The sequence below is a fragment of the Convolutriloba macropyga genome, chromosome 2 (assembly GCF_964194025.1).
Source record: "Convolutriloba macropyga chromosome 2, txConMacr16.3, whole genome shotgun sequence".
Lineage (NCBI taxonomy): Eukaryota > Metazoa > Xenacoelomorpha > Acoela > Convolutidae > Convolutriloba > Convolutriloba macropyga.
Window position 1 is genome coordinate 75371142 of NC_134469.1, and position 27860 is coordinate 75399001.

General features: G+C 37.9%; 2 protein-coding genes across 2 annotated transcripts in view; one reads left to right on the forward strand and one right to left on the reverse strand.

Moving 5' to 3' along the window:
• LOC142334998 (uncharacterized) overlaps positions 1 to 27860 on the forward strand; it is a 253501-nt gene that overhangs the window by 63158 nt on the left and 162483 nt on the right. The window lies entirely within an intron of this gene.
• LOC142335460 (multivesicular body subunit 12B-like) lies at positions 1853 to 27499 on the reverse strand. The gene is made up of 3 exons (XM_075383967.1): positions 27247 to 27499; positions 2901 to 3060; positions 1853 to 2577 (listed from the first exon to the last, which is right to left on the reverse strand). The coding sequence occupies exons 1-3, from the start codon at positions 27493 to 27495 to the stop codon at positions 2111 to 2113; spliced, it is 876 nt and encodes a 291-aa protein (XP_075240082.1). The 5' UTR covers positions 27496 to 27499; the 3' UTR covers positions 1853 to 2110.

The window sequence follows — 27860 nt, forward strand, 5'->3', positions numbered from 1 at the left end:
AAAAAACTTCACGCCGCAAAACCACTTGCTTTTTCGCTCCATTTCCTGTTTCGGCGTGACCAAAATCACTACTCCAATTTGACTTCAAAAATCATGAAAATGTGTGAACAGATCTTTAAAAAAACATAGTACAAGTCCTGACGTACAATTCAAAGAATTTTCATTGACTAAACAGCAAAACTAGACCTAGAATGGATTATGAGTGAATTGAAAAAACCAATTTAAAAAATTTTACAATTCACTAATTTATGATTATCTTGAAACAAAGTCATGAAACAAAAAAATAAAAACAATCAAATCAAATCTGTTAAAATATGATAAAAAAATCTGATAAAATTTTGTTATAAATTGAGATCCCGAAAAAACGATCTCTGCCAAAATAACTTCATCTGACAACTAGTACTTACAAAAACCACTTATGTGAATTTTGAAAAAATACTTTAGGCTAAAATTATGAAAAAAATAGCTCTTAAAAACAACTTTCACTGAAAAACTGGAAAAAGTTACTAAATTTTTTAATATTTCAAAAACATAAAAATTCAAAGAAAAATTCCCTTGAGCCAATAGTGTATCCAGATACTCGCAAAACAAAAGGCAAGTCATAATAGGCAAAGAAACTTAGCTAAAAACAGAAAAAAAAACGAAAAACTGCAAAAAATTAAAAACAGTTTTTTTGTCATATTTCTCAACAAAAAAAATGATTCTTACCCACAAAAATGTAACCAATTGTTATCATTGCTCCACTCTTCACTTTTGTTCAGCGCCAAAATCACTCCAAATTTTTTCACGCGTTTCATTTCCCGCTTCAAAAATCACTCCAATAAAATTGATTAAAAAAAGGACTTCTCCAATACTCCTCTTCGAGTCGTAAAAAAGACAGCGCCCCAATAGAATTCAAATTCTTTGAATTGTAAAAAGACAGCGCCCCAATACAATTCAAATTATTTGAATTGTAAAAACCAAGAGAAGGCCAATAATAGCCACATCTATCGCTGTGCGGCTATTAATAAAAAATAGCCTTTCCTCGCGTTTGTCTCAATTGTCGGTACATGCTGCTCTACAAAGGTGTTAAGAGTAATACATGACACCGCATTGTAGTAGATACTGGGGGATCTTAATACAACGTGTGTCCCCGTATATCTACAAAACGGTGTCATGTACATTAGTTAAGTTATCATACCTGAGGGTTCACTTGCTTCGAACAAAAGCTGATTTTTACTTTTTGAGGACGATCACGACTGCTCACACGACATTTTGAAACGTATGCCGAAATAATTTCGACAACACAGCTTCGGTTGAAAGGTTCATTCATAGATCACCAAATCTATTCTGTGCTGTTTTTATGACTTCCCCTAACAAACCAAAACCGACCAACGTCGGGCGAATTGAATGAGCGAGCGGTTGACTTTGTGAGGCTAGCTCAACATAATTGGGCGGGGTGGGTGATAATGAGGGAAGGGGGAGCGTGGGGAGCGCGCACGGGATCGGGCGAGGGTACGGGTGGAATGAGATGCAGTGGGGGGGGGGGGTGAAGTTTAAAGGGGGAGAACAGACGAAAAAACGATCAGACAAAGGTAGGCAGTACAAAAATTGCATTTAAAAACACCAGCAGGACAAATATAATTGCTTACAAACTTCGTTTGAGAGCAATTAAATATTATCATGTAAAATAGCACGGGCTCCTGGGGGAGGCAAAAGTTATTCACCCACTCAAATTGATGGAGAGGGGGCTTAACAAATTAGATCTATTTTTTGTCATTGAAAATCCCTCCATGGGGTCAATCTCAGAGGTGCTAGCTTAGCCGGCTGACAAAACTACGCTATTGCCTATCACAACTCATAAAATAAAACAGAAGGAAGGAAACTATAATTTAATAGGTCCAGCAGATGAACTTTTTAAATATCTCAATTATTAACTAAACCAATTAGATTTTTAATTGGCCGACATCTATCATAGTCTTTCAAGCATTCCAGTCTTTTATGATCTACAGAATTATGTTGTATTTTTTAAACCCCAACACACAATTGGAAACTCGTGGGTACCAAATTGTAGCGTAAGAATTGTTTTTTTATGACAACGTGCAAGAATCTATCTAGGAATTGGAAGGTATCAGTTTAAAAGAGATCGTTCCAAATCAAGTGAATAGGTGTACTTGGAATTGATTTCATCCATACTCATCAGATCAAATGTTGGTAGCACAAACTGAGTCGTACTAGAGCTGTTATTGTTGTAATATTTTGGATTAATCACAAAATTCACGCCGTCAATGCCTGTAGTCAGAACTTCGCTTTTCTGCCGTTCCAGTGTCATTGCAGACCACTGGTTGTTTGGTCTACAAACTTGAGGGGTATTTCTGCCTACAACTTCGAATCCATCTTCGTTGACAGATGCGAACTCATTGGGCTTTGGGTTCGCAACTTGGGTAGCAGCGCCTGCTTGTGGCATTACTTGTGGCTGACCTTGGCCATTCATTGTGGGAATAGGTGCAAGATTCTTCCACTTTCCATACAAAAACATTCCATTCAATTCTCCAATTTTAATGTAGTTCGTAGTTAGCGACTTCTCATTTCTCGCACCTGAAAACCCACATATTAGCAAGAGGGCAACCATTTTACCTTTCAATTGTTCTATAAATATTTTTCGAACACAACACGAAACGTAGGCATCAGCAGTCAGTAGAAATCAAACTCCAACGACACTTTTTAAATAAAAAACTCAAAAATGTCGCAAAAGCTTATTTAAAATCTTTCAAACTAAAAATACAGCGGTTTTTGTTTTTCTGTAAGTGGAAACTGAACGATATAACGTGATTTTTTCGTTTTACTTCCGTCAAACTAAAAACCGCCTAATGTTCAGAAAATACCTAAATTTGAAAGTATAACTCGAACACCAAATTTACCTTTAGAGACGAGCAGTAGATCTGTGAAAGCTCCGTCACAATTATCTCGAGGCTCATTCTTGATGAACAGTCGGATGCCTTGCAGAGCCGGCTGTCTCTGTGCTGAGCCCATGGTCTGACTAATGACAACGTACCCAGGCGGAGCTGCTCCTGTTCCATCCTGAAATAAACTGGTCGAAGTTCAGCTGAACGTATAACAATAAAATGTGGAGTACTGTATTTAGCTGTACTGTAACCAAAATGTCCGAGAATCAGTCTGACAAACGCGAAATTACAGCTCACATCAACTTTGTGGGCATATCACACTTTTACTGCACACCTTTATTTACATCAGCTCGTCTGACACAAATTGAAAAATTCACAAACCAGTTTGGATTTTAAAAAAATGGTCATACAAGTTAACAATCGAAAAAGCGTTAGTACTTGAAAAAAAATTTTTAAATGAAACCGATTACCATCGTGAGAATTCCTCCTGAACAACAAGCGAGGGTATACTTTGGTTGTGAGTCCACTTTAGCTATACTTTGGTTGCATGAATAAGTCACAGTCCGTCAGTCTATTATTAGAGGTATTGGAAAAATCATCGAGACGATCACCATTTCAATGAAATTGAAAAAAATGAGTTAAGATGTAGGCATGTGCAATTAAAGCTACCGCTACAGTTACTACAAAGATCAAATGAGCTGGAAGTGAAGAAAAACCTTAGTTTCTGCAATAGTCCAGAGAAAAACTAGGCCAAAAAGCCGATAAAACCAAATCAAACTGAGCACCAATCACAAAACAGTTCAAGAACAAAGAGACCGATCAAAAAATAAAGCGAGGAAACGCAACTCACAGCAATATTGAAACCAAAACAATGTTATCGCTAACAAAAAACTCTGATAATCTATCTATTTCAATCCATAATCCCAATTTGGATTGAAAGAACACAAAAAATTGATTGGTTTACGAAGTGCAATATTTTGATCAGATTTCGTATTTAGACAACCTCCCGTTTCTTACTGAAAGGATACAGGGGTTAACATCAATGCCAATTAACATTAGACGTGGTAACAAGGGCAACAATGTTCAAGAAGCCAAAATTATGCTTCATGGGTTTGTCCCAATTCCACTTTTGATTTTGTTTTTCGATACTGACTGTGTTCATTTTAGACTGCTCTGCTCAGCAACTGCTGTTTGAAATTACCTTCAGCAGAATGAGAAAGGAGTGACACAAGCCCAGAGAAGTCAAACAAATGTGCAACGAGTTGTGAATTCGGTAAAGCGAAACAAATTCTGTTCGGCGAAGTAAAAAGAAACATAGCGGGACAAGCACTGACACAATTCAAAGAAATTTAATTGACAAAACAGAAGCCTAAACCTACAACGGACAACAAAGGAATGAGGAAAACTACTAAGCAAAAAATTGCATCGAAAATTTAAAATAGCAAAAATGAAAGTCAAATTGCCGCTCAAAATCCACAACCCAAAGCAAACTTTTGTTCTAACGACGTTTTCTCACTCTAATTTGAAATTGGAGTGAAAAAAGTAACGCCACAAAACCACTCGCTCTTTCGCTCTACTTCCTGTTTCCGCATTACCGAAATCACTTCTCCAATTGGACTTCAAAAACCATGTAAATTTGTGAAAAGATCTTAAAAAACATAGCCGGAACAATTTGGTAAAAGATTCGAATTAGAAAATTGTCCACAATTACTGACAGAATAAACATTCTACTTATTAAAATCAATAAACTTGAAACAATAACATGAAAATCAAAAATGAAAAAGTATCTGACCAGAAAACCTGATAAAGCAACTCCAAAACAACTAATGGCAAAAGAGCACGCAACATACTTCGTTTCAACAATCGAAACAAACTATAAATTAGCAGAAAAACTAACACTGGTAATGGTAATGCAGAAATTACCATTAAATAACGAACTGTTTTTACGACTTGTAGTCAAGCGTTCACCCAACCAACACTTTGAAGATTTATACATTTATACAAAAAGCAATGAACAAAACAGAAAGTTGTATTAATTATTTCAATGAAAAGTGCCCTGTGTAGCTTTCAGTGACTTCCAGCGACACCTCTAGCATAGTTTCATATAAGTTGCAAGAAGCGAAACCAAAAAATCAGGCAGAAATCTTCGACCAAAAGCAAAAAAACAGACGATAATTGACCAAATTTGCTAAAAAAAAATTAGTCTATTATCTTTGCTAAAACAACTCAAAATGAATATCAATTCAATCAAAATGCAGCCAAAACAACTAAAACAATCAATTTGAGCCAAAGACCTCCACTAATGCTATAAAAATTTTATTAAAAAGCATTTAAAAACAACTTTAAAAAAAATTAAAACAAATAAATTTTTTAATATTACAAGCGCACATAAAGGCAAAAAAACTCAGTAAGTATTAAGCGTCTAATAAGTAATAAATCCAACATAAAGCAGAAAAACATAACAATAAGCAAAAAATTGCCAAAATTCGCCTAAAACTCAACGAGATGAAAAACATCAAAAGATAAACATTACCGAAAATCGTCAAACCACTATCAGAACAACTTAAAATTAATACAGTATCATGATCAAAGCCTCCTAACCAAAAAATGCAAAACGACTGCTTTCAAAAGCCGCAGGTGAACAGAAAATTTACCTCACTACCAGAATTTTTTTTACACCTCAATTTCACTCGAAAGCAGTGCTATGAACAAAAAAATCCACTCGTTTGGTTCCAATCAGTTTTGTTCAGCACCTGAATCACCACAAATTTTTTCATTCGTTTCATTTTATGCTTTAAATTTACTCAAATATAATTGATGAAGAAGACACTTCTCCAATATTCCTCTTCGAGTAAAAAACAGCGCCACAATACAATTCAAATTGCTGGAATTGTAAAGATATAGCAGGGCCATCCTCACCTACAATTCAAAGAACCTGCATTTACAAAACAACACGACCTTGAATAGATTGTGCATTGATTGGAAAAAAAACGTTTAGAAATAAATCCATTCAAGAACATTGGAAAAAACAGTAAAAACCAAAGTCAAATTTTCGCTGTGAACAAAACCACTAGTGAGAAAGCAAACTCTTGTTCAAACAATTTTGCACTCGACTTAAAAACAAAAATGAAAAAAAGTTCACGCCGCAAGACCACTCGATTTTTCGCTCCACATTATGTTTCCAGTGACCACAATAACTTCAATTTGACTTCAAAAATAATGAGATATTCAACAAAACAGCTCCCCAATGCAATTCAAATTAGCTGAATTGAAAAAATAGAACCACTAAATAGAACCACTTGAGAATAGAGTGGCTATTATGGAAAGGTAGAAATCTTAACAAAGAACGTACAGACAATATATTAAGAGCTGACATGAAGCAAAATTGAATTTTTTTGTTCCGTTTTTATTTTACTGACCTTTCCATAAGGCCTCTCCTTGAACCGTAAAAAGAAGAAAAGAGCGCCGAAATAATAGCCTTTGAGAGGTTGAAAACGGCTATTAAAAAGAAAAACTACGGCATAATGCTTATGCGCTTCAACTCCTTGGAATTTCTTTCCTAACAAACCAATATATTATGTTTCTGACCCAACTACAAGACTTTTAAAAAAAACTAACTGCATTACTGGTTGGAGACGCGGTAGAACAAAAGTACCATCTGTCAAAAAACATTGAACAGAATTTAAAGATTTGATTCCATAAAATACTAAAAAATATAAAAATTGTAAATTTCTAATACAAATTATCAGGCAAAACTACAAAGCTTGACGCCGACAACATTTGAACTATCCATAATGCTAAAAAAAGTCATTGGTGGCATACAGAGCTCATTATTCTAGTAAAACAAACCAAAATACTAATACAAAAAAAAATAAAAAACTTGACGAAAAGCAACAAAATCGGATTAATGTTTACACAAGTTATTAAAAAAACGTTAAGCGAACAAACGATTGGTGAAGCAAAACTACATAAGGCCAGAAAATTTTATTTAGCAGAAACCTCTGACAAGGAATGGGTTCATAGTCACGACTTCTTGGATGATAAATTGGGACATTAAACAATAAGCTACACGGGGTATATACGGTCATTTCACACGACCGCTTTTATTTTAGCAAAAAGCTTACTTCATGAATGCGAACAACCCAACTCACTAAAAACCTAAAAGTCAAGCGTGAAAGTCTCGCGAGAAGTGAAATCGAAAGAACTGCTCTAAGCCAAAATTTTGCAATACACGCTTACAATAAATGCTTCAAAGGCAAATCGTTCAAGAGCAAGTAAACTTGAAGTATTTATTACCGAACACAACGGTATTCGTCAAGACTTAGAAGAATTAGTTTAAAGGGTTGAATTAATCAAAAGAAAACGCATTCGCTTTAGATGACGCTCTGCTGCTTGCTGTCCTAACAATTCTGATAAAAAGATCCCAAAAACAATTACTTTACTGAAAGAAAAACAAACTTAACTAAAATAATTGAGAAATATGAGCAGGTTTTGCAGTTGATTGGTGTTATATAATTGTGTTGTATGGGTTTTAATTAACCAAATAAACAAGATTAATTATTCTTATCAGAATGTTTTACTTGTGCTAATTTTGACTGTAGTAATAATGTTTTAAATGAGTGAAATAAATCTCCATCCAAACTGTTTTCCTGTTTTTCTATATCATCATAGTCATTGAATGCGGAGTGGTCTGACTACTAGAATTTTAACCTTAGCAATCAACGGGGGTTCGCTGCCTAACTTGTCAGATATTTGAGCAAGGTTTCAAAACTGGTTTTTTGGAGATAGAGTGAATTTGAGTTAACAATATTAAACCAACTGTTTTCCAAATAGAATCAAATTGTGTCCCCTTTTTCCTCTTTCAATTCTTCGCCTTTTTCTTGTTGTTCCTTTTTTTTATCCCCTTTCTTTCCGTGCTGTTCTCTTCTCCGTTTTTATCTGCACTGCTTTCCCTTTCTTTTTAGTCCAATCAAATTGCTCAATGGGAATCCATTACACTGGCCAACTGGTTGAAACTGCCACGTCCTTCTTGTAAGCAAGTGCAGTTTTTTTATTATAAAATTTACAATATTACTGCTTCATATCAAATTACTGCAATAATCATGCCTTGAAGAGAATCATGCAATGAAAGATAGGGAAAGAATGATATGAACCGTTCTACGATGAACATTTTTTTTTCTTTCGAAAACCACGGAACTTTTTCTGGTCTTGCTGCAAAGCCAACCACAACTTTACAGCTGGACTTTTTTTATTAATAAAATTTTTGAAGAACATGCAAAAGATAAATGAGATTATCTATGAAATTTTTATATATATTTTTAAATGAATCAGAAATTTAAGCCATTCCAATACGTGAGTACACGTTTGGAACCTCTGGATAGAGTTCGTTATGACGGGATTGTAGAATTCTTGACTCTACTTCTGGAGCTGGTAGCTGAAATTGTCGCTCGGGAATAACGACCCTTTTTTTGTGAATGCGGTGATCTGGATGTGACATTAAATAGTTGTAATCTTCTTCAGAGACTGCTGCAACTGGTCTGGTCTTGATTGCTTGTCCTTCAAGCATTATGCGGAACGGAAATTTGTTATGGATGGGTAGCTTCTTGTGGGCCAGGTATGTCCAAAAGATATGGAGGGCTTGTGATGTTAAGAAAGAAAGTAGTCCAACCGTAAGTGAAAGCTTGATCGTGGTGAAGCCTGACATATGTTCCGTCAGCTTTGTTCTCAATTGTTTCATCTCAAACGTAATCGGTTCCTTCAACGCTCTGATCCTCACTGGGTCGTTCTTCTGTTCTTCGGGAAGTCGAATTAGCTGTTTTTGTACCTCCTGAAATAAGGTGATGCGGGCTGTCGCTATATCGGGTAAATGAGGAAACTCATCGAGTTCTGGGAAGTCTTTAAACAGGTCGTGTAAGGGGCTCGGTAGCTCCACGTTGACTCGTGCAGCTGGTACTTTTGAACACGTTTCCAGGTCAGACTTCAGGTGTATATTTGGTCCCTGGATTTCGTGTCCGCATTGTATAGTAATAATGCAAACATTGCAGCCTTCGTGTATTTTAATAGGCATAGGTAGGCTTGAATTCATTCTTCTTTCCTGTAGCTTATATTTGGAGTGTGCACACGTTACCAGCCACCGACCAAAACCTAGATTCCTGGCTTTCTCTTTAAGTGGCAGTTTAACTGGTTTGAGATTGCAGTTTTCCATTGAACGGTACTGGTCTTGAAGTAAGAGTGCCGCCAGACATGTTGAGCTAGTCTTTTCCATTGCGAAAGTCTGTTCCCAAATAGTGTAAACTTTTGAGCCCACGCATTTTTCTAGGTCGTTTTTTGATACCGCCGCTGTCTCACTCTGATCGTCTGTTGTCGCAATGTATTGCTCCTCGAGATCCCATAGATTTGCTGTACCATCTTGCAAGGGCATTGGGATTGGTATCGCTTCGTAAACTGTGAGTATGGTTGACATAGATGCAAACGGTACAGAGAACGTAAAAATAACACCGGCTTCATCTGATTCTACCTTCAGCAGCAGTTTGCTCTCATAGTAGGTGAGTATCTCATTCAGAGGTATAGCCAAGGTTAGTCTGCTTCCATTTTCAATTTCATTTGTCATGACTGCAATGAGAATTTCGTGCAATATTTCCTTTGAAATAATGGACAGCGGCAGGAAACCATTGACCATAGCCGATAAGTTCTGTAGCAAATTAGCTCGAAAGTTTGCTAATGATAATCTATAAGATCTTATGATTGTTTGCAACGTATTGAGGATCGACGATATGCTAGCTAGGTGTTGGTTCATTTGCTGTCTGGAGAAGAAAAATTGATCGCAGTTTCTTAATGCGTGCACATTTTTCTCAATTGCTGACATCTGCCCATGGATAGTTTCGAAATTTGCGTTTTGAGCAGTTGTAATATCTTGTTGTTGTTTTTTCATATCGTTGATTTCTTCTCCGAGTACAAAGAATTTGTTATCTATTGTTCCGGCTGCTTCTTTCCATCTCGCATTCATTTCGTTGACGTAGTGAACTGTTGAGAGGATTGCATTTCTGTTTTGACTCCCGAGCTCATTGCAACCACCAAGGATTCCAAGGACATAGGAATCTCCCGATGCGAGTCCTAGACCAAGGCCCATTATACCCGCACCAACACCTAAAGCCATTCCCATTGCTCGTTTTTCTCTTTTTGAGCTCCGCTTGGGTGAAAGAAGTTTCCTGATTTCGCTGATCAAGTTTCTGAGGTCGCTTCTGGCTCTATTATGTTCAGTCTGCGTGATGTTGTAAATCCATTCGGCTGATGTTGTTGTGACATTTACTTCGGTGTACTTCAGTTGACAAAGTTCGGTAGGAGCGTTCCAATTTTTTGATAGGGATTGGGCTAATATATTGAGGTACTTGGAAAGCGTTGCGTTATAGGGTGGATAAGGAAGGACAAACTTGATGTTAACAAATTTTTCTGCTACGAGGACTTTTTGTTGAAAATTAAATAAGATTCCTGATTGCAGGATGTGGTTGTCTCCTGGGTTGGGAGCTGGAGAAGTTTTGTCGGCGAATACGGCGATAAAGAAAGCAAGTTTCCAAACAAACATAGCTAAATTTTTTTGTATTTTACTGTTGTCGTATTTTTGTTTTGTTCAATATTCAATAATGTTGTTGAATGTATGAATACTTGATGGAATGTGGTGCTCAAAGGAAAATTTGAACAAGAAATAACGCTGATGTACTCTTAACAACAAACGTCTCTGTCAAAAGACCGGTGAATTGAAAGGTTGCGTGGATAATTTTTGCATCTGTAGCGGGATAAAATAGATTTAAGCTTTGCAAGTTTGCCGTTAATTCGTATCAACATTGTTGTATTGAATGAGTAAGTATATTTTAGTTTAGAAAATTCAATTGCAACTTTTAATTTTTCTGATTTTTACAACCAGCTAATATGCCAAATAGGAGTGAGAAAAATGGATTTGTTTGTATCCTATCTCAATGGAAGAGAGATTGTGATCATTTGTTTTGGCGACCGGCTTTATTTGTTTATTTTGATTACTTTTTTGTTTTTTGTAAATGTGTTTTCATGACAGTCTTGTCTTGTAATCTCTGGCTAAGGAGGTCGTAGTTAGCTTAATCATAATGGCTCATTAGTGTGCGTTAACTGCAGTGTTCAATGCATGTTTTTGTGCGTGATGGTTGTATAACATGTAACGTTTGATCATTTTTCCATTGATTTAACTGTACATGATATTTTCAGTTCGAAATGTCTCTGCTAAGTGATATGGTTGTGGCTGGGTTCTTTGAAGAAGAAAGGCTCTGTCAATTTGCTGAACCGATTGCTGATATCAGCAGACAAGTACCTGGACTGCCAGCTTTCACCCCATCGAGTGATGGAACTTTAGTCTATCTGGAGCCCGGATTTTATAGTGATATCTGTCTCTCTAGTGGCATCTCGGAGATGTATTCGCGGTTCAAAGTTGTGGGCGATATCGAGAAAGATACAGAGTTGCCAGGGAGCGAATTTTTTGAACGAGTAGAGGTTCGGGAGGGAAGAGGGTACTGCTTTATGATGAGAGGAGCATACTCCATGGATGATGCGTTGACGGCGACAAATGGTAACTGGTTTTTGTTGCCACAATTTCAAAAGAATGGCCAGTTTACCATTTCTGTATTGCCTGCCATGGATGGCTTCCGTTGTTGGTTCTTCTGGAGGACCGAACAAAGTGGACTTCAGTCGACCAGAACAGTGAGAAGTTTGAAGGACTTCAAAAGGGCGATCGATCGTGGTACCTTTCACGGAAATTTATTGTTCCATGTTCAGAGGTCCGGACAAGCTGTTTGTGTCCCGAGTGATCGTGCGTTCTGCCATTTTACTGTACTGGCAGAGGGAGCAGCTGGAAGTCTGACTCTTTCTCTTGGTATGAGCGGTTTTAACTATTTGTGCACTTTTTTTGTTGCAAAAAAAATCTTTCTTCACTTGTCCTGGGTTATTTTTTCTGTTTTGTAATGAGGCTGTTGTTAAAAGTGTGCTTAATCTGTTCTCTATTTAGAACTGAGATTCCTGGGAAACCAGCAAATGGGTTCGAAGTCCCTTAAGCTTAGTTTGCAGAACAGAAAAAACGGTTGTCGTCATGGAGATTCGACTAGATATAAAGTATGCAATGACATAAAGATTTTCGTTAAAGAACTTAAAGATAGTGGTACTGGGGTAATATTGCCAAGTTCTGGCTCAATATCAAAGAGAAAGTCCGAATTAACAAAGAGAGCCAAGCAGGAAGCTAAAAACAAGAAGATTGAGGCCATGAAGAGAGCAAAAAGCGGAGGAAGTAGGAAATTATCAAAGAAATAGTGCTTGGCTGTTGTTCTCTTTTAAGCGGTTGCATGTCTAAGCTGTTCTGCTCGCTGGAGCTAGTGCTCTACTGCTTAGTTGTTACTTTGTTTAATGATTCGTGTGCTGTAAATGACTTGCAAAGTTCTAAATATCTTGAATGTGACTAATTGTCGTTATTTATATCGAGGGCGGTAATTTTAGTGCCTTATATCTTTGTAAATATTGAAGTTTTTCAGAATTCCATCTACAGTTCTTTGGATAATAGTTATGACCAGCTGCACGCCAAATTTCACGTCGCTGGGAGTTTTAGATTTTTCGGGGGGTACAAAAATCTGTGAAAATGACGGTATTTTTCTTCATTTGGGTCTGACAGTTTTGATTGAATTTTCGGTTATTTTTACTGCTTAGATGGTCTTTCTAGTGCTCTAAAGGGTCAGTTTAATGCATTAAAAGGTAGTAGAAGTCTTTTCTGATATTTGTGGCGGTTCAAAAGAACAGTAGATTGCAAAACTTTGTTGTTTTTTGTGGCCTAAATTGGTTATTTTTTCATTTTTCTGTTGATTTTGACTGTTTATATCTCTTAAGCAGCTCTATCTTTATGTGGTGGGGGTTGTTAGCGGCATGGAATAATGGAAATTCACTGTAGCTTCGCGTGCACGCTGCTTTTTCTATTTTTGCGGTACGTAAGATAGGGAATTACGATCCAAATAAATAAGGAAGGATTACCTTTTTCCTTGAAAATTTAGGTACAAAAATTGAGTTCTCTCGACTTCAAAAACGAAATTTAAATTTTTGGCCCGAGAGAATTTAGAGGAGGTTTTTACCTATCGAATCACGTTGGTTTGGTCCCAAAATGTTGAAAAACAAAAATTCACGTACAGTAGCAAAATTAAAAACTGAAGCACATATTTGCAATTTTTCGAAGTTTCTTCCCAAGTTATTGATTCTTTTCGCAAATTTTCCCCTATTTTTGTTGCTTTTTTGTTATAGGACTGAACGACAACGTTAGTGTTTCTTTCAAACATGCTTGTAGGTTCAAAGTGACTGAATAAAATTATCAGAACATCGAAAAATGTTGACAGAATCACAACAGTTGCGTTATCAAGGTTGTTAAATTTTTCAGACCATATCGGTAATTTTTCCGCTCTGAGAAAGAAAATGCAAAAAATAGCCCGAGAGATTCAAGATGGGGTTTTTCTCAATCGAATGAAAGCATTTTTGTTTCCAGAAAGCGAATAACAAAAATTCACGTACAGTACAAAAAAACTAACTTTGTTCTTTTTTGTTTTGAGTTGTTGGTTTTCTGCTTAGGTTTTTTCTTGTAGGGTTCTTTTTTTTTCGTTTTCCGGCTCTTGCGTTGTCCGCTGCGTGTGTCTGTGCTCGTGGTTCTACTTTTGTATTGCCCTGTACCTTATGATGTCAAATGTTTGTTTATTTTCAGATAGAAATGACACATACTACAAACTACGAAAAAGACAATCAAGAGTTTTATTCAAGAATTAAAGATTCAAAACCAAACTGTTTCAAGTCAAAAAAAGAACTTTTTCAACGAATTGAGAATGAAGATTTAATGCAAGATTTGAATATAAAGCCTTTAAAGATAGTAGAAGACACAAACTTTTCTTTATGCAATAGACCTTTTCCTAAAGAAGCGTTTGTTGTGCGTGGTAAAGCTGCCAACAGAATTTGTAATTTAAAAGATGGCGTCAGCAGAATGTGGAATGGAGGAGATGTCAATATCGAAAGTTTTATGAAGAAATACTCGAAAGCTGAAAATGCCAGAAACGAGGGAAATGGACTAGAAGGTTTTGAGTCAACAAAAACAGTTTCTTTTCAAATAGAACGGAATAATTTACAATTAGAGCTCAGTCCAGAGTTAACTCTAATAGCAACTGATTTGCTTGTAGCTAAAGGTTCCTGGTTTACAAATGGCCATATTGAATTTGGTGGGGCCGACTCTGTAGCAAAATTAGTTAGTGGATGTAAACTTTGGATAATGTCGCAATCTGTAAATACCAGCAGATTCCTTTTAAAGATAAGGACGTTCAATCAATTGCTAAATTTCCTCATAGTCAAACCTGGTGAAAACGTAACAACAAAGTACAAAGGTCTTTTTTACCATGTCGGAAAAAGTGGAGATTTAATCATTCAGCCTTCCCTCTTTGCCCATTGTGTGGTAACTAAAGAAGAAAAAACCAAAGAAGACAGAAGAATATGGGCGCTCGTTCATGGTTGGGAAGCAATCAACAGAAATGACATGAAATTGGGGAGAACTGTCATAAACAATTTTTGTTTCGGTGTTACCTCTTCAGTTATTGAAACTTTAATTAAAAAGCACAAATCTGTAGATGTTGTTCGTCGTTTAAGCAAAGCGCGAGACTGGAGAACGGCTGTAATGAAGATGTCAAAAACAGAAGATTATAATTCCTCTTTGCGCTCTTTTCTTGGATTTACCGAACACTCTTCTCATCTGAGAGCTTTTTCTATTGCTGACTATAACCTTCTTGAAAGTTTTAAAGCGAAGGAAGTCCGGAAGAAAAGTGTTAAAAAATTCAAAAATTTAATGCAGTTCAAAGAAAGTTCCAGAATAGAAGACAAACTTATGAAGCAACAATTAAATGTCCTGAACGAGTTTCAAAGCTTAACTGAAGATGAAGAAATGACGTTTCCTTTATGCGCTATCGCCGATGTCTTTGAAGATTGCGAAAAAGTTAGAAAGTCTTTTCTCCTAAAAGTAATTTCAAGCCACTCAAGTAGCGACAAAGAATCAGACGACGACGACGAACAAAAGGCAATGACCAAAGATAGCGAATCGAAAGATGAAATTAACATAAGCAGCGACGAAGACATTAATCAAATCAAGAGTGAAGCTAAGTCTTCACATTCCGGATGGCGACAAAAAAGTCATTGAATCCCTTCAAAAAGGTGAGTCTTCCTTTATCTTTCTTGGCTTCGGGTGTAGGTGGAGGGGGGACGGGGCGTGGGGGACGGGGGTAGTTCTTTGTGCCAGTTTTTTTTTCTTTTTTTTTTTTGCGCGCGTCTCTTTTTTTGGGGGGGGGCTCTCCTTTTTGAAAGAAAAAAAATCTTCTAGTTGGTTGTTTGGGCATGCCCTAGATTTTGTTTTCTAAGAATTTTGCAGTTAGCTTTTGCTAGTCAAATGACGCTAGTTTTTGTGCGTTTTTTAAGTTTAGAGGCTCCTTCTGGTCGAAAGAGTAACCGGAGCAAATTAATGTGGAGTCTGTTTTGAAGTTGTGATCAGTACCTGCATTAACAGACTAATGTTTTTAATCGTTTATTGTCACGCTCGTTTCCTGTTCTTTGCGGTTTTCTACACTGAGTGGTATTTGAAAACCTACTTTTTAGCGCTATTTGAAAATAAGTGTTGTTGCGGTCTTTATCCAATACATGGCCCTACACTAAGTGGTAATTGGGATGCGTTTTTGATTTTTTTTTTGTTTATTGATCTCCGGTGAATGAAAACTTAGCCTCTCTTCGGCCTTTGGAATCAACTGTTGTCTGAATGCCTGATATTTGTTTTTCTTTTTGATTTTGATTGCTCTTTGATGCACCACAAGGTGCCTGAGCCTGTGAGTTTTGTGATTCCCATGTGGGAGCCTTTTCGAGTGGAGGTAATGTTTTTGAATCAAGAAACTCTCTTGATGATGGGAACTGGTCACGATGTGTTAGGGGTGGAGGGCTGTCAATAGATGAGTGGTCAGATTCGTAAAGTGGGTTTGGATACAGTACTAAGTTTCCATCTGAATGACTGCTGTCAGTAGTAGTAGAAGAATTCATCAAATCTGGTACTGGGACTTTAATGCTGCGTGATTGATAAAAGAGTTCTAAGCAACCTAATTCGTTTTCTTTGATATTTGTGTCATCGTTTTCGTGAGGTATTGTTACATCATCAAAATCTATTAAGTCGTTCAAGCTAGATTCGTCATATCTTGCAGTGTTCTCGAGAGCCTGCCTCGGTGTACTGCATTGCGGCTGCTCGTTCAGTTCATTTTGCCACTCCTCTTGAGGATTGCTTCTGCTGGTGTCAGATAAAAATTCGTGCAGTGACATACTGTCAAATGAAGATGATTGAGCTACTGAGGTTCCTGTGGCATATGATGGCACCTTGAGGCAAAAGAACGCTCCGCATTCAACATCCTCAATCGGTTCTTTTTCTGGTTGTATTGAGTTGATTGTCTGTTCATCATAAATTATTATCGCAAGATCAGTATTGTAAAAGGTTGTTTCAATCATTTTCTCCACATCTTTCCACATGAGGCTACGCTTTTCGTCTGCAATTTTTTCTATTGCTATTTCATGTAATCCAAGTTGCTGCACTTGAAACTGGAGATCTTCCAAGCATGACCTGATAGTTTGTGGGAGGTATGGGTCAGTTGATTTCTTTGAGTAAATCAAACTGATAATCCAACGGTTTTCAGTTTCATCAAAGTACAGAGCCGTTTGTCCGACACAAGAATTTTGTCTACTAGGTTGCCATTTTAGTATTGGATGTTTTTGGAAAATGTATTTTGCAGTTTCACTATTGGGTTCCATATCCAGAGAAATCCAATAAGCAATGTGTGTTACTGAATCTTTGATGCATCCAGTTTGCCTGTCGAACGCCGATTTTCTAAGGGAACTGAGATGTGCTGCACATTGCTCACGAACTGCTATCATCCGGTCTCCTGTTCGAAGGTTGTATTTTGACTGTGTCGTTTCAGCCTCGGCTGATTTTTGTCTGAAATTATAGTTTTCGGTGTCAATGCTTTCGGATGTTAACGTTTGATCATTTGTTGAATTTTGTCCTACAGTAAATTCTTCGCTCGAACTCGAGTTCTCATTCAATTTTGACAACCAAGTATCACCAATTTCTCTTTCTGGGTGATTTTTGTTCACGCTGTTGTTCTCGAATTGTACTAGTCGGTGCTCGCTTTCTGTATTGAGCTCCAGAGAAGTTTCAATGTAACTGTCAAGCAATTGTGGTTCCTTTTCGTGCTCTTCAGTATTTGGATCGGCTTCGAATTTTGATTCATCAATCTCTTCTAAATCATTTACAGCATATTGTGGTTTGATTGGTCGCAATCTAATCCTATGTACTAGACTGGTATAGTTCGTAGCAACTTTCCTAACAATGTAATTACTGTGTGTTAGGACCTTTTCAACTCTGTAAAGTGGCAACCATTTGCTTCTCTGCTTTTCGAAAGATGTGTTCGGGTTTGTCACCTTTGGATCTAGTAGAAGACAATACGAGTGCAGCTCTAATGGTGAGGCTGCGCATTTTCGGTCGTAGTATTTTCTGTTTTGATGATATGAAGTGACCATATTTTGACGTGCTGCCACAAATAACTCGGACATTCGACTATGTAGTTTCGAAATGTAGTCATAATGGTTGTTTGGAAGCGTTTGACGAGAAGTATTGAAACGGAGGTCCACAGATGTGTAAGGCTCTCTGCCATGAAAGAGTTAAGATGGTGGGCAACCGATTGCTTTATGATATGTGGTGTTATGAGCAAAGACGGCAACATCAACGTAATTGTACCAATCAGAAGAGAGTTGGTTTTCATTGACTTTCAATGCTCTTTTGAACGAGGCGTGGCTCCTTTCTAATAGGCCAATTGTTTGGGCGTGCTTCAATGTAGCATGTTTAAGTCTAACGCCTAGTGTTTTTGATAAATTCTTTATCAAATTTCCCGTAAAAACAGTCCCAAGGTCAGTTAGGATTGTTTTTGGAAGGTAGGAGTGTCGAAAAAATATGCTAGTCAGACCCTTGGCAACAGATTCAGCATCTGCGCTTCGAAGTGGTAGTCCAAAAAGGTAGCGTGTGAAAACGTCTATTCCAGTTAGAACGAATTTGAACTGACTGCCTGGCATTTTTCCTACCAGATCTATCTCGAGTAAGTCTTCTGGAAAATTTTGTTGAGAAGCTATTGGGAAAGGCAATGGTCTGAGTGATGCAGGTTTAACTGCTTTGGCTTGTAGACAAGTCAAGCAATTTCGAACATAATTTACGATGCTTTCACTGAAGCTAGGGAAGTAATATTTGAGTCGGACATCATTTAGCATCTTTCCGATACCTGGATGACTTTTCTGTTTATCGTTATGGAGGCGAAACAATAGTTCGTCTTTAAGGTGAGCTGGTACGCAGAACTGTAATGTAATGACTTTACCTATATCATTGAAAAATTTTCTGAATAATACGCCCTTTTCAATCACTAGCCGTGGAAGCTGTTTAGCGTATTTTCTTTGGCACGGTGTGAGTCTTTCTCTGTCGATTCTTTGTTCACCTTTTATCCATTTAATGACAAGCTGAATATCTTCGTCCTTTAGCTGTTCTTCGATTTGGCTGATTTGTTCTAGGTGCGTTGTGAGGTCAAAATTGTCTAATGGGTTGCTCTCGTTGAGGGCTCCAATTTGTGGATGTATTTGTTCCCTTGAAATTGCTATTGGAGTTACTTCATTTTCAGTTTCTATTTGTATCAGCGGTGAATTGTCTGAAGGATAGAGCGATGTGATGCTTGGTAATTCAGCTTGCTCTATGTCTACAGAACAAAGAGAATTATCAGGAAGCTGCGGATCCATGCCAAGTTCTACGCTTTTGAGCGGTATAGCCTCTTTTATTTTGAGATTTAGTTTCTCGGTTGGATTAATGTGGATTCGAGATAAATAGTCAGCTGCAAGGTTTGCACGGCCTGGTATATGTCCCAATACAAATGAGAAGGACAGGACGTGGTCAACGGCGTTCCAGAGGTGTGCAGGTATTTTCTTTGCTTGAAAGAATCTGATCAGTGATTTGTTGTCAGTAAGAACTAATACTGGCTTCTCTGCTCCCCAGATGATATGCGCAAAGACATCAAACGCAAAATGGACAGCTAGGAACTCTTTTGCATAAATTGAAAGCTTAAGTTGGGCTGGTTGGAAAATTTTGGATCCAAATGTAACTGGACTGTAGATTTTAACATCTTTGCCGGCTTTATTTTTCACGTAGTCCTCTATCATCAGCACAAATCCAGCTGCATAGTAGGAAGCATCTGCTAATATTACGTACTGGCATCCGGTTTTCGGTAGTCTCAGTGTCATTTGGCATATTCTTTTCAGCTCGTTCTTTAGTTCGTCAAAAATTTCACGGTGAATTGACTCCAAAATAAGATCTTGGTCTTTGTGTAGTAATTTGTAAAAGGGTAAAAGTTTTTCGGAAAGCTTTGGTATAAACGCTTTGTAGAACTGAAGGAATCCAATGAACCATCGAATCTGTTTCTCTGTTTTTGGAATCTGCAAGTTTTCTAAGAATTTTGTTATTTTCTCTTCCGTAGGTTGAACTCCTTCTGAAGTAATAGTCTGTCCCAAAAACTCAATTGACCCTGTTCCAAATTCACATTTGCTTGGCGACAGTTTCAGGCCAGCTTTTTCTATGCATTCGAATATACATTCCAGGTTAACAATCATTTCTGGGACACTATTCGATGCAGTTCCAACATCATCCACATACTGAAAACATTTATCAGTTATGACGCAAGGGTCTAATTTTTGTCGCATAAAGGAACTAAATGTGCTCACTGCTCGACTCAAACCTTGCGCTAGTCGGAGAAATGCGTATGTGCGTGAAGCAAAGTTGAATGCGAGCAGCTCAATTGAGCGCTGGTCTGCCATTTGAAGAGCAAAGTATGCCTGGCTACACTCGAGTTTGCAAAAGAAACTTTTCCCCGCTAAATGCGCCCCTGCATCTGCAAGCGTTGAAATTGGGAAGTTTTTGGAATCGTAATCATGGCGTAACAGATGATTGATTTTTCTCAAGTCGATGAGAAGGCGAAGTTTTCCACTAGGTTTGCGTTGTGCAAAGATAGGTGAAGCATATTTAGAGAATGGTAGTGTAGTTATGATTCCATAGTACTGTAGTAAGGCAAGCTCGATTAACAGCTCGTCGCGTATGTGAATGGGCGTGCTTGGGCTCTGGGAATATACAGGTTTGTCATGTTCAGGTGTGAGAAGAACTTTGAAATCGTCGTTTTTGCCTACATCCAAACGGTGTCTCGCAAATATTCGGTGATATTTTTTCAACAGCTTTTCTATTTGGGTCCTTTCAGAGTTTGAGATTATCGATTTAGACCAATTGAATTGAGACAAAAACTTTTCCTCGTGTTCTGATGAATTATTAGGGTTCAGTAGTTCCATTTGTTGAAACTTTATTAATGAGTCGTAAATTTGCTTCTCAATTCCTGTAAGTGCATCCGGATTTTGGCATGATTCTGGTGTTGGGAACCAGAATTGCGACTTATTGCTTGTTGGTGTTTGTTCATTTTGGGCGGAGGCTAATATAGTTTGACTTAGTAACGAATCGCATGTACTGTCATCTGTCAGACTAAGAATCTTTGGATCTATTGGTATGATGAACTTAGCTTGATCTGGTGTGACAACTTCAAATTCGGCCACTGTTTCATTGGGAGACAGTTCAACCGGAACTTCTGACCTGTTCAGTAGGCCTAAATACAAGTTTCCTTTGTCGTCGGACGTTTCGATTGCGCTAGTTATGCTTACATCGTATTTACTTTCGAAGCTTTTGCAAGGTTCGATTAGTCCGGTAACGTCTCTCAGCTCATGGCCATTAAGACAGCTGACAACAACTAAATGAAAAGCGAAAGGAGCCAAAATAACAGTGCCTTGGAGAACTACGGGGAACTTACTTTTGGCTCTGTTCTCAATTTTTAAGTCAGAAGTATCATTTTGAAGAGAATGGATAAAAAATGTGAAGTCCGAGAATTTTAGCAGTCTGCGTTTGCAATCTACTACAACATTGTTTTTGTCTAAAAAAGGAAGGCCTAATAAAATGTCGTTCATATCGGGTAGAATTAAAAAGCGTTCAATAAATTTTTTGTTTCCAAGATTGAATTTGATATCGGCTTGAAAGAGGACTTCGACTTTAGATCGGGAAGCAACCGAGACTTTGTATGATGGAGGGTCAAGTTTTTGACAAATTGTGGAACAACTGGATTCTAAGATAGACTCAAACATTGATTTTGACATGGCGCTGCAAAATGCTCCGGTGTCAATAAGTGCTCTTTGCTTACATTGAGGAGAAAAGATGAGGTTAACAAAGAAAGGGCGTGTGACATGCATATTTAAGTCATTAGAGGATAAAGAGTCCTCATCTAAAGAAATTGTAGAAAAGGATGCAAATTTGTTTGTGGTTGATTGATTGAGGTTTGTTTTGTTCCGTGGTTTGATTAGTTTTTTGGTTGACGCGGAAATGGAATGCTTTCTCCAACTCTCGGGGCTGGTCTTTGCCAACATTGTCCCTGAGTATGACCTCTGCGTCCGCAGTTACGGCATATATCCCTTGCTGGTATTGGACTGCGTGGATATCTTCTGTCCGGCTGTGAATTTTCTTGTGCATATGAACGCGGGTTACTGTACGAAATTTGATATTGGTTTCCGTATTGACGCGGTGGTGAACTCTGCATTGCACGAGTACGCCAATTTGCTGCATATGTAGGCTGATGCTGTCGTTGTGGCTGTGAAGTCACGGTCGCGGCAATAGATGCAGAAGCTTCGGTGATTCTTGAACTAATTTTGGTCATATTGTCTACAAATCTGTCGAGTTTTTTGAAGAAAGCGTCTTCCCTTTGGTTGGTGTCCGATTGCAAAGCATTGAAGGAAGCAGGGTAGCTAGTTTCGGGATATGTGTCAGAGACCCACATTTCTGTTTTGATTCTGTCGCATAACTGGTCTACCGTTTCAGCGGCCGGTGCTTTCAAAAGCTTGCGTTTATATTTTAGCGGCATTCCTTGTATAAACTTCTCTTTTATTCGATCGGTCCTCTCCTGAGCTCTATTAACTCCTGCGGCAGCGTTGTCCGGAAATGCTAAGTCTGCTAGTCTTTGAATTGCAACTAAGAAATCCTCAGCTGTTTCTTTGCTTGGATCAAAAATTTTCTCGTTGAATCTCAAGACATGGAAAGCTCCATTATCGGTGTTGTTGTATCGGCGGCCCAATCTCTCCATGAGTTGATCATAGTCGTTTCTCACTGCTTCCGGAAGGCCGTTAAAAAATCGAAGAGCGCTCTCAGCTAGATTCATTCTCACAAATTGTGGCCTCAGAGCATCGTCAATTCCTGCTAGTGCTACTGCAGATTCGATGGAGGAACGGAAATCGTCAAACGATTCTCCTAGTTTTCCGCTGAATTTGTCAACTTTAATGTATGGCTGTATATTCGCTGCCATTCTGATTTTTTTTTTAAATCGTGCAATTAAAACCATGCAATGAATGATTAAAGAGTCTACGACTAATAATGAAGGATTATAAATTTCACTGCTTTTTACAAAATAAAATAGAACATTGTTATGACTTATCTGCTGAAGAATTTTGTAGGGGCTCCTGGTTGTGTCCGCACTTCCTGTTCAACGAGTTGTCACTGTCAACTCCTTGATGTGAGGTGAGTAGTTCGTGAGAGATGTCATCTTACATGAACTGCTTGCTTTAGTCATCCTTGGGGTCAATCTGAGATGTCCGTGTGAGAGATTCTCAAGTCGTCTGTTTGTTCTTCTTCTTTTTCTAGTTGAGAAACAATTCGTGGATATTGACCAAATGTGCTATCGATCGTAAACACTTCATTTTCACGAGTCTCTTCGATCAGGTAAGCTTCAAAGTTTTTTGAAAGTTACTCAAAGTGTAAGATAGCAGTTTGGCTTGCTTGTCATTTGTGATTCTTTTTATATCTCGTAGTTCTGTATTAACCGTGAAACTGTATCTGTTGTAATCGATTTGTCGAAAGTAAGTGAGAAGAGGGGAAAAAATACGCAGTAAAAATTAATCAGAAATTGGCAAAGTAAATGAATATTGTGCGGTAAAACTCAACACTGTGTTCGACATCTGAAGTTTTGCTTTAGTTTGGTTGAAATGAGGTGACATGTTGTCGGTTATAAAAACACATAGAATATTGGAATTTTGTTTTTTGAAGAATAAACACAATTGGTTGAAACAAGGTGAAAAACTATGAAACATAATTTGGCCTTCTGTGTTGTCTACTTTTATTCGAAGATTTTTATTTTGAACGTCGATAAAAGTCATAATTGAACCAAACTTTCAATTATAAAGACGTGGTGACTGACAAGAGTTATTGGAAACATTAGGCATAACCCTTGTCACCATGTTATATAATTGTGTTGTATGGGTTTTAATTAACCAAATAAACAAGATTAATTATTCTTATCAGAATGTTTTACTTGTGCTAATTTTGACTGTAGTAATAATGTTTTAAATGAGTGAAATAAATCTCCATCCAAACTGTTTTCCTGTTTTTCTATATCATCATAGTCATTGAATGCGGAGTGGTCTGACTACTAGAATTTTAACCTTAGCAATCAACGGGGGTTCGCTGCCTAACTTGTCAGATATTTGAGCAAGGTTTCAAAACTGGTTTTTTGGAGATAGAGTGAATTTGAGTTAACAATATTAAACCAACTGTTTTCCAAATAGAATCAAATTGTGTCCCCTTTTTCCTCTTTCAATTCTTCGCCTTTTTCTTGTTGTTCCTTTTTTTTATCCCCTTTCTTTCCGTGCTGTTCTCTTCTCCGTTTTTATCTGCACTGCTTTCCCTTTCTTTTTAGTCCAATCAAATTGCTCAATGGGAATCTATTACAATTGGCATTATTATGCTCTCCTCGACGAGTATTATGCTCTCCTCTACGAGTCGTACCAATACTCTTATTCCAGTCGTAGAAGAATCCTTATTTTCATTAGTTCACCGTATCATGCCGTATCATCAAGTTCAAGTCAATGAACCTTATTTTATTTCTATATTTTCTTGCACAATCTCTTAAACAATCCAATAAAACGGAGCAGGGTTTTATGTTAAAATTTAACTCTAGGTGTTATTTAATTTATTATTTAATTAACCAATAGTTTGCGTTAAAAAATGCAAACTAATTGAATCATTCCTGAGATCATCTCATAATGGCAAATACTTTGACTGCATGAGCAATCGCGGATGATCAGTACATCCGACTAACTTCGGACACGATACTTTCGAACGAAAGGTGGACGAACCTGATATAATGTAACCTATGTCAGCTCGGGGTATAACTTCATTACCGTCTTCTCAAATGGAATTGCTAGAGATTATCATAGACCACTACAAGGATTCAATTAAAATTTGAACCAGTATCGGCTTTCTCATTTAAAGTTTAGTAAATAGTCGCCAATTGACTTCTGGAATTGTCGCCCACGGGTGTCAACCCTTGGTTTGTCATCTAGTAGTTTTCTGGACGGATTGCAGGTTCCACAAGAGCAGAGAGCCTTTCAGCTACAGCTGTCTAGTTCATTGTACCTTTGCAGGAAGGCAGAAAAATGTCGTTGGTTCTTTCAATCTGATTTTGGGTAATTCAAACTTCCGTTGTTGGCGCTTATCTCCGAATTCAGTTCCCATAAGACATCCAATTCATCGCGTACTTAACTCGAATTATGACTATAAGAATAAGTAAATCATGCAACTCAATGTACATTGACATTACCAGATTTGCTAACCGATATTTGTATTCTTCGTTTGCGCTACCGATCCACTATTTCGCTTTTTGTTAAATTTACCCAAAACTAGCTTTGGGTAGTATATTGTTCAACCATAGAACCCTTTCAAGGCTTTAACCCATTCTTAGTTGGCAGTTGTACCAAGAATCATTGAAAAAAACACGCCTAGATCTTTTGATGCACACACTTTCAAGATCTTCTGCGTCACAGGAGGGTTTGAATTCTCTTACACCCTAAAATTTATCCTCGGGTATTCAGGTCCAGTCCATTCTATTCGCTCCATCTATTTATTTCATCGGTTACCATAGATAATTCTCCAAGGTTGCCGGTTTTTGTTTTAAAGTCATCTGCGTACCCAAATCAAGGAACACTATTGATGTAGCCATAGCTCATTGATCTAAAAATAAACGATTAGCAGTCCGAGGATTGTGCCTTGGGGTGGCACCCTCCCATTGGTTAACTGCGCAAGCAACACAATACCGCCGGTCATTAGTCTCCAGACCTTCCAGGGTGGTATAGGTCAAGGATGCCTCCCGCTAGGGGGCGTTGGAGGAACCGCAATGTACGGCCCCTCCATACGGGTTAGAGGAACTTCCGGCTTTAGAACATCCGCCTCATCTTGACTAAACTGTGTTCCCACTCAGTTCAGTGCTTTGTGGTTCTGCTGTTCCATTATTCTCCTCGGTGACATTATCAATGTACACTATTGTACACTGAGGGTAGGCCTTTTTGATGTGGTGAAGTCACCATCTAATCTGTTTGTCAATTTGCAGCCAGTAGCTGGACATACCATTGGCACACTAGTCGTTTTACCTGCTTGGAAAGGGGTCATGACCAATCCATCGCCACTTTCAGAGTGATCATTCCTCAGATGCCTGAGCATCTCTTTTCTTGTTGCAAAGTGTCTCGTACAAATTCTTTTCTCACATGCAACAATTTGGTCTCTCGTTCCCACTGATTTCACTTCAGTATTTACATTTGATGACCACTCTATTTTTGATGGATTTCTTATCCATTCTTCAGTGTCACTTACTTACAGTCTCTCTAAAAAAAGTTTTGAGGGCACGCAACGAGTCTTTGAAATACGTTTTCTTCCTTCGCTTTATAAACTTTTCGTCATGCAGATTCTTGAGACTTCGCGAAGCTTTGCGCTTCTAACTGCGAGTTCTATCTTGATGTCTCTTAGAGAAACTTTCAGTGCAAGAGTTTCAACAGTGGGTGTTTTTTGCTGCATGTCTTAAGGACCATGCTATGGTACGGGCTTTGTCGCTGTCCTTCTCTGGCGTTATGACTGTTTCATCCCGTACAGCAGTACTGGCTGAATACATATTTCAATTAGCCGACATTTGATTCTCATTGTGAGCGTAGAGCTGACGAGCACAGGTCTCATCTTTAGAACAGCTAATCTAGCTTTAGTGCAGTTACGTCTCACCGCGGCCTCTGTCAGATTGATCATTTAGTATTGAACCCAGATAATTACATTCAGTGACTATTTTCTGGCTGTTGCTCTCGTAACCTTGGCTGGTTTTGATTTTATGTCAACACCTTTCACCATTTGTTCAAGGTTTCTCAGCAGCTTGCGAAGATTCCGGCCTTTAGAAGCTTTATAAAAATGGTTTCCAATAACCTCATTTGTCAAACGCATTCCAGGAATCTACATATTCTCTATGTCAAACCGTGTGAAAAGATTATCCAGAGAACCCAAGTTGAACAATAGAACAATTCCATCTAAAACCGTATTGAGATTCACTCTAAATGTTCTCATTCAGGAGGAGACATTAGCCAGAAGGCTAATCCGACTGTTTTGTTAGATGTCAGCTCAGTTTTCCTTTTATGAAGGCGTCATCTCTGTTTTCACGACCCGGAGAATTTCCTGTTTTTATGCAGGTTTGAAACAGTAGCCTGAGGGAATTGAAAAGGCTGCAGCGTTTTTTAGCATCACATTGCCAATGTTCTCTGGTCCACAAGCCTTGTTTAAATGAAGACTATTTTGAGCTTCCCAGTTTTCACTTTCATTTTAAACAAATTGTTTAGCTTTGCGTGTGTGGTGTTTTCTTCAATTTTGTCAGTGTTTGTGAAGACATTACGAAAGAAGGTGTTAAAAGTAGTTCGCTTTTCTCTTTGTTACCTCTGGTAATCAATTTCATGGCAGACTCAGACTTCCTGTGATACATCTCATCCGGGGATGGCCACATCTTATCCAATCGCATTAGGCTGTTTAAAATTGCGGATAATAGGAGACTTTAGATCGAGCAAACCTCAAAAAGTCACGAGGAAAAATTCACTCGAAAACTCAAATTGGTTAATCAAAAGTTTTTTTCAAAAAAAATAAACTAATAATAGCTTTAAAACTAGATGTAACTCTGTGACATGCAGTCGAAAAGACTTTGAAACCTTGATTCTGCTCAAGAATTGCAACCTGTACCATCAATTGCCCCTCATCAAATTGAGTTAAGCTGGCGACTGCGCATCAACTGAATATTTTGCAGATCCACTCGCATAATCCATACTACTCCGTAAAGTGAAGATTTATGCTTACTTTTACAATTCTGATGTCTTTGACAACATTTCTCCACCGACCGTTGTCTAAAGGGAACACCCGAGTGAAACAAATGTATCTTCGGACAGCTCGTCCAAAAAACCCATCCTTCCATATGTCTGCATCTTTGCCGTCAGCTGACGATGAAATAGCATTGTATCCTTGTGGTACATTTGCCAAAGACTCGACCACTCCAATTCCGGTAATCGGGTCATCTTCTGACATTTTTGAACTGCAAAGCAATAACATCTTTTGCAGTAGCTCAATTTTATTTGATCTCGATGCCATTCTCGGATAGATTAATTTCTGTGCTATCAACTTTTATTGCCCAAGCACGAAAAGTACGGGGAGCTAATGGTTCATTGGAATTCAACACACCGACAACATTGAACAATTTTTATGCTAACAAACACTTTTGTGCAACATTTTCTATTTACTTGATACGCAATTGACTATTCATTCTGCCCTCTTAATGAGAAAAATTAGGAAATATCATGTCAAATGTAGCCCTTTCAGTTTCCCAAAAAAGTCTTTCTCAATCAGTCCTAATGAAAACTCACTACTACAAGTCAAACTCTTGAAATAGGATAAAAATGAACCACTTAAAAATTTCG

Coding starts and splice junctions, on each gene's coding strand:
- LOC142335460 (XM_075383967.1), bottom strand. CDS start 27,495: ATGTTATTGCTTTGCAGTTCAAAAATGTCAGAAGATGACCCGATTACC. Junction 3,061..27,246: donor AAGACATCAGAATTGTAAAA/GTAAGCATAAAT, acceptor AGTTTATTTCAG/GATGGAACAGGAGCAGCTCC. Junction 2,578..2,900: donor TCTACTGCTCGTCTCTAAAG/GTAAATTTGGTG, acceptor GTGGGTTTTCAG/GTGCGAGAAATGAGAAGTCG.